This window comes from Camellia sinensis, chromosome 6 (assembly GCF_055761805.1).
Source record: "Camellia sinensis isolate YWXY chromosome 6, ASM5576180v1, whole genome shotgun sequence".
Classification (NCBI taxonomy): domain Eukaryota; kingdom Viridiplantae; phylum Streptophyta; class Magnoliopsida; order Ericales; family Theaceae; genus Camellia; species Camellia sinensis.
In genome coordinates this window covers 82,271,555-82,283,250 of record NC_138966.1, presented here as the reverse complement: position 1 = coordinate 82,283,250, position 11,696 = coordinate 82,271,555, and the positions used below count along the sequence as shown (strand labels likewise).

At 47.1% G+C, this 11,696-nt stretch overlaps 1 protein-coding gene across 1 annotated transcript; it reads right to left on the bottom strand.

Moving 5' to 3' along the window:
• Window positions 1-1,382: 1,382 nt before the first annotated feature.
• LOC145793386 (protein MAINTENANCE OF MERISTEMS-like) lies at window positions 1,383-4,513 on the bottom strand. Its single transcript, XM_082876204.1, has 5 exons — window positions 3,785-4,513; window positions 2,685-3,350; window positions 2,269-2,430; window positions 1,619-2,182; window positions 1,383-1,532 (listed from the first exon to the last, which is right to left on the bottom strand). Exons 1-5 carry the CDS (start codon window positions 4,010-4,012, stop codon window positions 1,383-1,385), a joined length of 1,770 nt encoding a protein of 589 aa, XP_082732330.1. The 5' UTR covers window positions 4,013-4,513.
• Between the last annotated feature and the right edge of the window lie 7,183 nt (window positions 4,514-11,696).

Sequence of the window (11,696 nt, the reverse complement as noted above, 5' to 3'; positions counted from 1 at the left end):
GAGGTGTAAGTTGAGAGAAAAGTGAGGAAAAGGGTTTTGAGAGAAAATCCGAGCCTGAGGGCCGAGCGATGTGAGAATCACAAATAAGAAAGGGTGGGAAACAATACCCAGCTTGAACTGGCTCCTCGTGGTCCGAGGTCCCCCATCTTTGGTTACGCGTCTGTGTGTCGTGTCTCTTTCATTTGACGGTCTCGTCTTTTGTTTTGAGTCTCTCCCGAGCGTGCCTCGTTGTGTTTAGGTCGTGTACCTCTTTGTTTGAGTCCTCCCCGCTGTGTTCAGTGGTAGGCTCGATATCCTGGTTTGAAAAACCCTCATTCGATTTCAAAAATCGCTTATGCTCAGAATGTTGTGCCATTCTCTACATTTGAACGTGTCTCGACTCCAACCGGTTCCATCTTTGAGGTCCGTCCTGTCAGATTGGGCTGTTTGTTTAGAATTTGCCGTGTGCAGAATGAATCGAACGCCGTGTTATGGGCTGTATGCAGATCAATCCCCAACAGAGTAAGGGCTGTGTGTCCAGAATCAGGCAGTGGGTTGCTTGGGTTATTTTGCTGTTGGCTGTTTAGTTATCTGATTATTACAGTGCAAGTGTTCAATTTTCAGACAACCAATCAATTCCATTTACATTGAGGTGTAACATGATGATATGCGATACAATGCACGAAATGTGTAAATGTAAACACTTTTTCAGATAAAAAGTCCGTTTCATTTCATTATCTTCTCAAATGTACAAGTGTTGGAAATAAAATCTGCCTGCGGCAGTACAAGGTAATCTATCTACCAACCAAAAAAGAAAAGTACAAGAAAGAAGAAAGATAACAAAAATCTGCATCTATGTGAAGCACTCCAAGGGCCGTCAGTCCGTCCTAGTCCTCTTCCTGGACGAGGGTCCAGGAGCATCATCAGCGTCGTCATCAGAGCCCGAGCTAGAACCGTCTCCGGTCTCCTCCTCCGATGACCCTGCCTCCGCCTCTGACTCCTCGTCGTCGTCATCATCCGGGACTGGAGCTCGCGAGCTACTCCCGACGTGAGTACGCCCTCCCCTGGTACGGGGAAATATCCTGCCCTCCTCATCTCTCCCCCGAGCAGGGACAGAAGGTCTGGCCGGAGCACCTCCTGCCATGGGAATCTGGAAAGGAGGCTGAAAAAGTACACAAAAGGGAAATGCATCAGTACACTGTGAACAGTTTAAAGGTGCAGAATGCAGCGTATGAATACAGTAAGAATGCCGTGAGCAGTTTATCAGTGCAGAATGCAGTGTATGGGTACAGCGTATGAATGCCGTGAGCAGTTTATCAGTGCAGAGTACAGTGCAGAATGCAGTATATGCAGTGTTCAGATACTGTGAGATCAGTGTATCGGGTGTTGTGCCGTGCATCAGATTATACAAAGCAGTGTATGAATGGTTTGAGGCTAGTGTCAGAAGGACATACCGGTATGCTGTAGACGGCTAGAAGGTCAAATGTCCGCTGGAGCATCCCCATCATCGAGGCATTCATCGCCAACGACTGACGGGTGTACTCAGAAGAAGCCTGCAAAGGTATCAGATGCATTAGTATTCTGTGGAATATCAAGTAAACTGAAATCAAATAAATGTACGAAGTACAGTGATACATACCGGCGGAAGGTCGGGGACGTCAATGAACTCATGACCAGCCGGTGGAGGGGCGAAGGGGATCTGATAGGTCGCCCCACCCTGCCCCTGGAAAGTCAGTACAGCAGGCAGGGCAGGCCAGCCAACTCCTCGTCCTCCCCGCACTCCGCCCCTGCCACGGACCCGGGCCCTCCTCGAAGATCCAGCCCCTGCTCCCGCTCCGGCCCCAGCCGCCGATGCTACAGGCCTGGCCCCCTCTGCTCGACGACCGCTCAAGGGGCGCATCAGGTACGTCCGCACGTACTCCTGATAGTCGCCGGTGCCTCGGAAGCCGGCCTCCTCCCAGCCGATGGAGTAATCATCCAGCTGCTCAGGGGTCAGCCCCTCGGTCTCCCTCATCTCTGCAGGAGGGTGAACCGGGACTATCTGCTCAGGTAACCCGCGGGTCTGGCGTAGAAAACGCTCCCCCAGGTACCAAGCCCGATAGACCGGGCCCTCTAGCAAGATCCGGAAACGCGAGGTCTCCTCAGCACCAGGGAACCGACCCCGCATCGCCGACGGCAAGGAAGCCCATGGCCGCCATGTGATCTGAAAGTAACAGACAGTTTGTTATCTACTGTTATTGAAACATGCAGTGGGAAAGAGAAGCTAAACGAACTGAAAGTAAAGCATACCTCTGTGGGGGTGATGGTGTCGAAATATCGGCGGAAGAAGCCGAATGTCTCCCGTGGTCGCCGGGTGCATCCCCCGTCAAAGCGACTCGAGAAGGGAACAGCCGGAGGAGGCTCCGCAACTGGCACAGGTGCAAGCCTAGGGAAGTAGGCATAAACCCACAACTGCAAAACAGATGTCAGTATGACCATCAGATAAAGCAGGATATACAGAATGAAGTAGAAATGGCAGAGCCGTGTGTTGAGCCGTGTATTGTGTGCAGTGTACAGTGTGAGCAGTGTACAGTCAGTGTAAAGCAGAATGTATGTGCGTGCCGTGTGTACAGTATACAGTAAGTGTAAAGCAGACTACAGTGTGTGCAGTGTATAGAGTACAGAAAGTACGAGACAGAAATGAAAAAAGCGGAGAAGAAGTATACCTCCCAAGCCCGCCAGTAACCTCCGAGCAGCTGGCCGCTGCCGCGAGAAGCCGAGCTCATGTACCCATAGAGGGTGGCCAGAGCAGCGCCGCCCCAGTCGTAGTGCAAGATGTCTCGGACGTCCACCAGTGCACTGAGAAGGCAGAGAGGCACGGTGTTCGCCCGGTCGGCGAAGATAGTAGTCCCGAACAGGAACATGAGGAAGCCGCGCGCACACCTCTCCTCATCCTCCGGAGTCATCTGCACCTCCTCCCCCAATACGGGCTGGACCCTGAACTGTGCCTCGAACCAGGAGTATCGGACGAAGCCTGGACGAGCTAGCAGTGGGGCCTCCCCCAGTAGATGGACCTGAGCGGCGGTCCACTCATCCATGTCAGTGTCGAAGGGGATCGGATCACCCCCTACCCCGATGCCTGTGAGCATCGAGAAGTCATAAGGGGTCATCGTCATATCCCCTGCGGCAGAAAAGTGGAAAGAATCGGTGGTGTCCCACCACCTCTCCGCCAGAGCGGCAAGAAGAGGTCTGCAGGTGGACAACCTAGAGAGCCCTCGGCAGAAGGTGCCGAAGCCCGCCCGATCCACGATGCGCTGGACCACATCAGGGAGCTCGTCATACCACTCCCGTGCACCAGTATTCCCATACCCGCGAATGGTATGGGAACCCTCCTGCAAACAGAAAACGACAATGGCAAGACAACATTCAAAATGCAATTTTGAAAAGACAGATATGGCATGTATGCAAGTTTGTCAGATTCAGGCAGATACCGGGTGCCGGTGTGCTTACAGAAAATACGTGTGCTGTGTCAGCGTGTTTGGGTGTTCCAGAACAGATGTAGCATGTGTGCAAATTTGACAGATTCAGACAAATACTGGGTACCAGTGTATGTGCAGTAGAATGCAGTGTGTGCCGTGTGTTTGAGTAATTCAGGGCTAGTGCAGTGTGTGTGCATGTGTCAGTCTCAAGCAGATATCAGTTGTATGTATGTTTACAGTCAACTACGGTCTACGGCATATCAGGTTTCAGCAATTAAAGAATACAGCTAACTATGGCAGTTTTGTATCCTACATTGCAGAAAGTAAAGCAGAAGATGAAGAGTTACCTCGGGAGTGCCGAATGAAAGGTGGGAGGTAGGCTCACGCAGCAGTAGCTCAGGGGCCGCGTACCTCTCGAAACTCCGGAACTGACGCAGGCCGTCTGGGGGCAGAACGTGAATCGCCGGCCGGTAGGTCGCCGGGTCGAACGGGCGCTCGCTCAGTGGTAAGAGCTCGAGCCCGGGATCCATCTCGTGGTCCGGGGGAGTCCCGCCACGTGGAATGTCGTCCGCCATGTAGAGAGTGGTGTGAAAATGGTCGGAAAAGGGAAAACCGAGCCGGAATGCGAAGAGTCAACCGAAAAGTCAACTCCTGAGAGGGTCGGAAATGGCCGGGAAGGCCGGAATGTGAAAAGGCACGGAAATGAAGAGGAAAGTGAGGGGAACGAACCCCGAAAAGGCGAGAACGCCGAACGAGGCACCGAAACGAGAATGTGATCGGTGGAAAATGTCCGAAACGCGAAGAGGATCGCGAATCCGACGACGAAACGAGCGTAGAACGCGAAGAAACGGGCGAAAAATGAGAGAGAAGCACTCTAGAGAGAGAGAGCAAGGGTTTTCGGCGGTAGGAAATGAGGAAATAGGGCATGAAGCCCTATTTTATAACACTCGAGGTGAAAAGACAGAACTGCCCCGATTCAGCAACTGTTTGCCGGTCGGCAATGTTTTGTGCCGGCCGGCACTTTTTTGTGCCGATGGAATTGTTTTTGTGCCGATGGCCAGCCGGTGGCCTCCCCTTACTGCCGGTGGGGTTCCCACAGCCTTGTTTAGGCCATATGAGAAGTTCGTGGTCTTCCTAGCTCAAGAAAGTGCAAGAAAGTGCATCTCCGACATTCAACCGGCCTCCGTTTTGACCGTGGGCCGTGTCTCCAGTGCGTGGCACTCGAATTCATGGAAGGTGTATCCTTTTTGTATCCTTTTGAATTCAAAAGTTGCCCCATGTGTGTTGCACGAACTCATCACACTACTTCGGTGCATTACATTGCACTGTCATGCGCCACACATTTGCATTGTTATGCACGTGTTACATGCGTTGCAACACGCACCCCCTTGCATTATCGTGCACATTTCTCATGCATCATCATTGCATTTCCATTCCATGCATTGTCATGCATTCCGGAATACGTGCGTTGTTGCGCATTTAAGCCCATTTACATTCCATGTGGCATGCATGTCGCACTTAGCATCGCACTGTTTTGTGCATTTCAAACCTCGCGCTGTCCTGCGCATCGCACTGTTTTGTGCATTTCAAATCGTCGCACTGTTTTGTGCATTTCAAACCATCGCACTGTTTTGTGCATTTCAAACCGTCGCACTGTTTTGTGCATTTCAAATCGTCGCACTGTTTTGTGCATTTCAAATCTCGCGCTGTTCTGCGCATTGCACTGTTTTGTGCATTTCAAACCTCGCGCTGTTCTGCGCATCGCACTGTTTTGTGCATTTCAAACTTCGCGCTGTTCTGCGCATTGCACTGTTTTGTGCATTTCAAACCTCGCGCTGTTCTGCGCATTGCACTGTTTTGTGCATTTCAATTTCGCGCTGTTTTGCGCATCTCATTGCATTTTGCATGCATTCCATCGCACTGTCCTGTGCACTTGCGTTGCCTAACGCATTGCGCTATTTTGCGCATCATACCGTCGTGCAATACCGCCGGTCTGGCGAGACCTTAAACACGCATGGTCTGGCGAGACCTTAAACACGTACGGTCTAGGAGACCTTAAATCCTTGGAAGGTGTAAGACCTTTAGTGTTCGCATTGCCGTGCACTTCTTGAGCCGCGTGTTGTCGCGCATTCCATGCAACATGCATTTCACTTGCATCATTTGCATTTCAAAAAAAAACAAAAACATGCATTGTCATGCATACATTTTGCATTCCGGTCTAGGAGACCTTAAATCCTCTGAAGGTGCAATTCCTTCGGTGTTTGTCGTGCCCGAACGACTTTTCGGTGGTCTGGTAAAGCCACCTGTCTGTGCTTGCGATGAGTTCCTAGAAGACCAACTGGGACGGTGGAAACTAGAGTTCGAACGGCTTATGCCTAGAACACAAAGGTTCGGGAGTTCCGAGACTAAAGTCTGGTTTAAATACCCAGAGGTTTACCCTCGGCTTGAAATCTGTATGGAAGCCCCATAGGTTGAGGCGGCATGTCTACGCCTCAGTTCTGGATACTGAACCAACCTAGTATATCACCCTGTTGGTAAGATAGGGAAAGTTGCAATCATAGTCATTGCATCATAGTGCATTGTCATGCATTTGCATTGTAGTTTGCATGCATTCATTGCATCACCTTCCATCCATGGCTTGCGCCTTTCCAGGTTGAGCTTGGTCTGGTATGTGTCCTTACATTTCATGTTAAAACACAGTTCTGTATGTGTATCGCGCCGATTCCACGTTGATATGTTGGTTGAGGGTTGCGGCACCTTTTCTGTGTTACACATGGCTCGTACGTGTGCATGCCTTTCCTAGGCAAGATTTGGTTTGGCTTGCATGCCATATCCATTGTATCCATTCCATTGCATATTTGTAAATATTGCATTGTAGTTTGCATGCATTCATTGCATCACCTTCCGCCTTTGGCTTGCATGCCATATCCATTGTATCCATTCCATTGCATATTTGTAAATATTGCATTGTAGTTTGCATGCATTCATTGCATCACCTTCCGCCTTTGGCTTGCGCCTTTCCATGTTGAGCTTGGTCTGGTATGTGCCCTTACTTTTCATGTTAGAACACAGTTCTGTATGTGTATCGCGCCGATTCCACGTTGATATGTTGGTTGAGGGTTGCGGCACCTTTTCTGTGTTACACATGGCTTGTATGTATGCATGCCTTTCCTAGGCAAGATTTGGTTTGGCCTGCGTGCCATATCTATCCATTACATTGTAGTGTAATTTTTGCATCCGGCATTAGGATCGTAGTCCTTCCTCCAGCGGGTTGTTTCCCCACTTATGTCAATTCCACCCAATGCTTGTTCTTGCGTCTGTCTACAATACTCATAGTTCAGTTGACCGTTCTATGGTAGACAGACTTGTTACCTCCATCAATCTATTTGACATAGGTGTGGTTTCGAACCGCTCGTGATTGGATCACGATCCAAATGCTTTGCATGTAGCTTGCATTGTTTCAATTACATTGCATCTTCATTTGCATTGTTTATACATTGTTTTGTATATATTGCATTTCGTTTTGCATCCATTTTGCATTGTCATGCATGTTGCTAACGATATTGTACCTGTTAAGTTTGTTTTCTTTTCAGGCACGATATTGTATGTACGGTTCATTTGAAGCTGGTGCGACCAGACGAACCGGACAGGTATTGTATCTCCCGAGTGAGACATTTTGAGAATTCCATAATTCTCTTACATCCTTTCTGCATTGTAGTGTAGTTTGGTATGCTAGCTTAAAACTGTTGCATGTTTGCTTCGTTACAGCTTTCTTTGCATGATCATAAGTTATGCTCGGCTCCGTGCATTGTCTTGCATTTTGCCCCTGCCTCCGGGCGCATATCTTATTTGTATTGCATGTTTGTCTAAGTCTTCGGCCTTGTCAAAAATGGGTCGTCTCTGGGCTTTGACATTCACTCCCGTCATTGTTATGACTTTCGAGTTCTGTCAAAGAGGGGCAACTGTAGACACCCCATTTTTGACCGTCCTCAAGACTTGGACGTCACCGTTTGAACACTCGGTGATTATCCATGTTTGTGTTCGTTTGGAGTTCCCGGAGGTCTCGGCTCGCGCGCCCTGCCTCAGGATCCCCGAACTCGACCGTTTAGTGTCTGGTTTTGCACCAAACACTTGCATCTTGCCTTTGAGAGGCAGAGTGGGGCTTGTAGACCATCCCCACCCATCACCGGCAGTGGCTAGGTGCCACCGGCTGGTTTTTGCTGCCACCGGCAATTTAGTTTGCCGGTCGGCACTATTTGTTGCCGGTCAGCACTTTTTTGTGCCGGTCGGCACTTTGTTTGGCCAAGAGGGCATTTTTTGCCGGCCGATTGCTGTTCATCTGCTTTTGCAGATATTTTTGGACAGCTGTATAACTTTTGCTCCCCTCCATACACGTGTATGGAGGGATCTCCCTCTTGCAAAGCTTGTCTTGTAAGCTTTACAAGAGGCTTATAGAGGAGAGCTCTCTCAAAAAGGCAAGGAGAGAGGCTTTAGACATTTTTGAGGAGAGAAGACAGAGGAGAGCTCTGGTTTTTCCTAGGGTTAGGGTTAGATACACTCACCTATCTCTATTTCCCTCTCATTTTGCACACTAGGTGTTTTGTGCCTTACTATTGCACACAAACACCTAGTGTTTCACCTTCCTCTAGGAGCTGAGGTTCTAAAGAGTGTGTTTTGAAGTTTTGGTCTTGGATTCAAGCTCAAGGAGGCCATTGGAGCATCTTTGTTGAAGAAGGCATCAAGGGTGAGAAACTAGTCCATTTTTTCCCCTTTTTTGCATCAATTTTATACCTATCTTAGAACTGTTTTTGTGATTATTGTATAACATAAAAAAGTTCTATTTTTAAGCCCTCTTTATTGTTTATTAAGAGTGTTTTGTTGTTTGAGGGGTGTTGACCACCCTTAGGCCTCAAAAGGCCTCATTTTGAGCCATTTTGTGCTAGCTCCGGGATTTTGGTGTTGAGGTCTCTTCACCACTGAAATCTTGAGGGATTTCAGTGGTGAAGATGATGCTTTGAAGTCCCAAGAAGGAGAGGGCCACCCCCTCTCCTTGTTGTCCTTGAAAAGGGCACATTTTGGCCTCTTAAAGAAGCCTATGCTTGAGTGTATGTTGAGCATGTTTGGTTTGTTTTTCATGCTTATATATCCATGATATAACATGATTTCAAGTTGGTTTTGGAACTCCATGCATGCTTAGCATAGTTGCCATGTAATGCCATGTTTATGCCTTAACATGTTCTAGGTTGTTAGCCTTTGTTGGAGCATGTTTTAGGCTTGCATTTGTGATGTTTATGTGCTTATTTTGCCATGTTTTAGCTCTGTCCATAGTCGTTTGGGTTGATCTTTGCATGCATTATATAGCTCCTTTGTATTTGGGCTTGTTGGCCTTGAGTGTGTGCATGTGTAGCATGCCATCTTTGCATTGTTTTGATGATTTGGAATCATCCTACATGCTATTTCAGTCCCATTTCCATGCTTGTTGGATTGCCTTGCATGTCTCTTTAATGCTTTGAAAGCATGTTTTGCAATGCTCCATGTTTTGGTGCCTTTGCATGCCTTTGAATTTGAGCCACTTAGGTGCCATCTAAGGAGTCCTTTGGCCTTGTTTTAACATGCCAAAAATCTGTTTTTTAGTTGTATAATGCATGCCATGTTTGGTCATGTTAAGTGTAGTTCAATGCCTTATTGATTTGCTTTGAACACTTGGACTATTTGTTGCATGTTTTGGCTTGATTTTGTTGCTTGGTTTGGCACCATCCTAACATGATTTTAGGGCTCGTGTTGCATGCCAATTATCCATGTTTCCTCCTTTCAAGTGTGCTTGAATGTTGTTTGATTTATGCTTAAGTGTTGGCCCTTATGTGCATGTGTGTGTGCATGCCATTTAGCCTTCATTTCATAGAACTTTGGCTACTGTTTTAGGCCTTTTTTTTAGAGCCGCCTAATTCATGTTTAAGTCCATCTTTGCACTCATTTGTATTGCCATATGCATGCTTGTATGCTTGCATGAGTTGATTGCCATGCCATGTTGCATTCCTAGCTTGTATGCCTAGGTTGCATTGCATTTTGCATGCATGCCTTGTTCCTTGAATTGGTGATAGGAATTGGGCCTAATTTGTTTGATTGGTGTGCATACATTTGAAATCAAAGATGCATACTCGGTTCTTTGGGCCACCATGCATGGAAATGCATGATTGGTGGTCCAAGAACCGAGGCACATGTCCCTTTGAGTCATCACAATGATAAGAGACATGGTTGATGCATACATGTCTTGAAATATGCTGTCATGCCTTGTTTTGCCCTCTGTTGCTGTGAGCTGCAGGTTCTGCAGGAATACTCTGCCGACCGGCAGTGTAATGTGCCGACCGGCACAATTTTCTCTGCCGACAGGCCCTATTTTGTGCCGATGGCCATACTACACTGCCGGTGGAAGTTTCATTCAGCCGGTGATGATCCCCTCTGTCCAAGGATGCAGTCCTGAGGCTTTGACAGCCTCCAGAGGAGGAAAGGAAGGAAAACAGAGGCAGCTTGTGCATGGTGGCGCGTTTCCCGAGACGCTTTCCTGCTTTAATTAATTTAATTTAATTTGTTAATTAAATTAGTTAATTTGTAATATTAATTAGCTTGCGTAGTTAATTAATTTGTAATATTTATTCGGTCCCTCCGAGCGAGGGCAAATCTGTAATAAGTGTGTGTGGGTGTGTGAATGTCTTCCAATCCCCACTTCTTTCTTCCCTTTTACTTACCTGCTTTGATGGTTAGTATTAGGTCACATTTATTTTAGCATACCTTATGCTATGCATGCGTGCATCCATGCATTTGTATTACATGCATTAGGCTCGGTACATCACGCTAATTGCATCAATACTTCAATTTTCAAACTGAATACGTGATAATTGTGCATTTTCACATGACATGTTTAGGATAGCCGAGCCTATTCCAGCAACATTTTGTATGCGATGCATTAGGCACTTCACATGGACTTGGATCATGCATGTTTGCTAACAAGTTCTTTGTTTTGGCACGGAGTACTATGTAAGTATTTCTGCTTTAGCATATCGCATGAGTGTGAATGTTGCCATAACAGCATGCTTAACATGTGGCTAGATGCTTATGTGTTAAACTGCTTTGAATGCCTGTGGGTGAAGGTTGGGTTGTTTGAGTTGGAAAAACTCGTTGAAATCCGTATTTTAGCCTACTTGCGAGTAGCAAATTCCAAAGCATTTTCAAACCAAACGGATATGCAATGTTTATTTCCAAATTAGGCAATCTAGTCTATACTTGTTTGCTGCGCGCATAACATAGTAATTCTAGGCTAACAATTGGTTTAAGAACACATAAAGTTTTCAAAAACGGATATCATGATTAGTAGAGGCCGGTCTTCGGACCGGGCGAAAGGGGGTGCTCATAGCTGACCTTCCCCGATCGTACCCAAGCTCCCGAGCCGAGACAACTCCGGTGATGACGGACATGTGGCCTTCGGCACCGAGTCAGGGTTTCCTAAATTCTCCCATAAAAAAAATATTTAGGTGGCGACTCTGTATCTGGCAAAGCAGTCCATGTTTGGCACTACTTTTTCAAAAAATCTGTTTCTCAAAACGATTTGCCAGATTTGGACTCTTTGGTTCAGATTTAGAACCGTGACACAAATCGAGTCCGAACTGTAGCATCGAGGTCCCACGCGGGCGCTGTTACACTCACGTACGATTTCCAGGGCAATCCTAATTTTTTTTTCTTTCCTTTTCCCGAACCTCCATTGGCATGGTTTTCATGGGAATTTCACATTCACATGCATAGCATGAACACGAAGGAATTAAAGAACAAATAGGAATAACCGAATGAACAAGTAACGAATGAACCAATAGGTTTAAAAACTAACTGAATGAAATGATCGTATTTTAAACTGTTGTGCCTGAATGTGTTTGTGTGGGTCAGACGCTGTATTGTGACCGCGTGATTTAGGAATCCAACTGTGAGTAACAACTTTGTAAAGATATGTTTGAATTATATGTAGGTGATTGTAGACACCCCATTTTTGACCGTCCTCGGGACTTGGACATCATCGTTTGAATACTCGATGATTTTGTATGCTCGTGTTTGTTTTGAGCGCCTGAAGTTCTTGATGGAGTGCCTTGTCTTTGAGCCTCTTAACTTGTCTGTTTTGTGCTTGGTTGTGGACCAAGAGCTTGTTGTTTCAAATCTAGGGGAGAGGGTGGCCTGTCAGCCATCTCCACAGACCATCAGCCATGTCTTGTACCT

Bases quoted from the DNA above. Each gene is read 5' to 3' on its own strand.
- LOC145793386 (XM_082876204.1), bottom strand. From the start codon at position 4,012: ATGGCGGACGACATTCCACGTGGCGGGACTCCCCCGGACCACGAGATG. The intron at 3,351-3,784 runs GTAACTCTTCAT...TTCTGTTTGCAG, and splicing joins TTTCATTCGGCACTCCCGAG to GAGGGTTCCCATACCATTCG. The intron at 2,431-2,684 runs GTATACTTCTTC...TCTGTTTTGCAG, and splicing joins GTTACTGGCGGGCTTGGGAG to TTGTGGGTTTATGCCTACTT.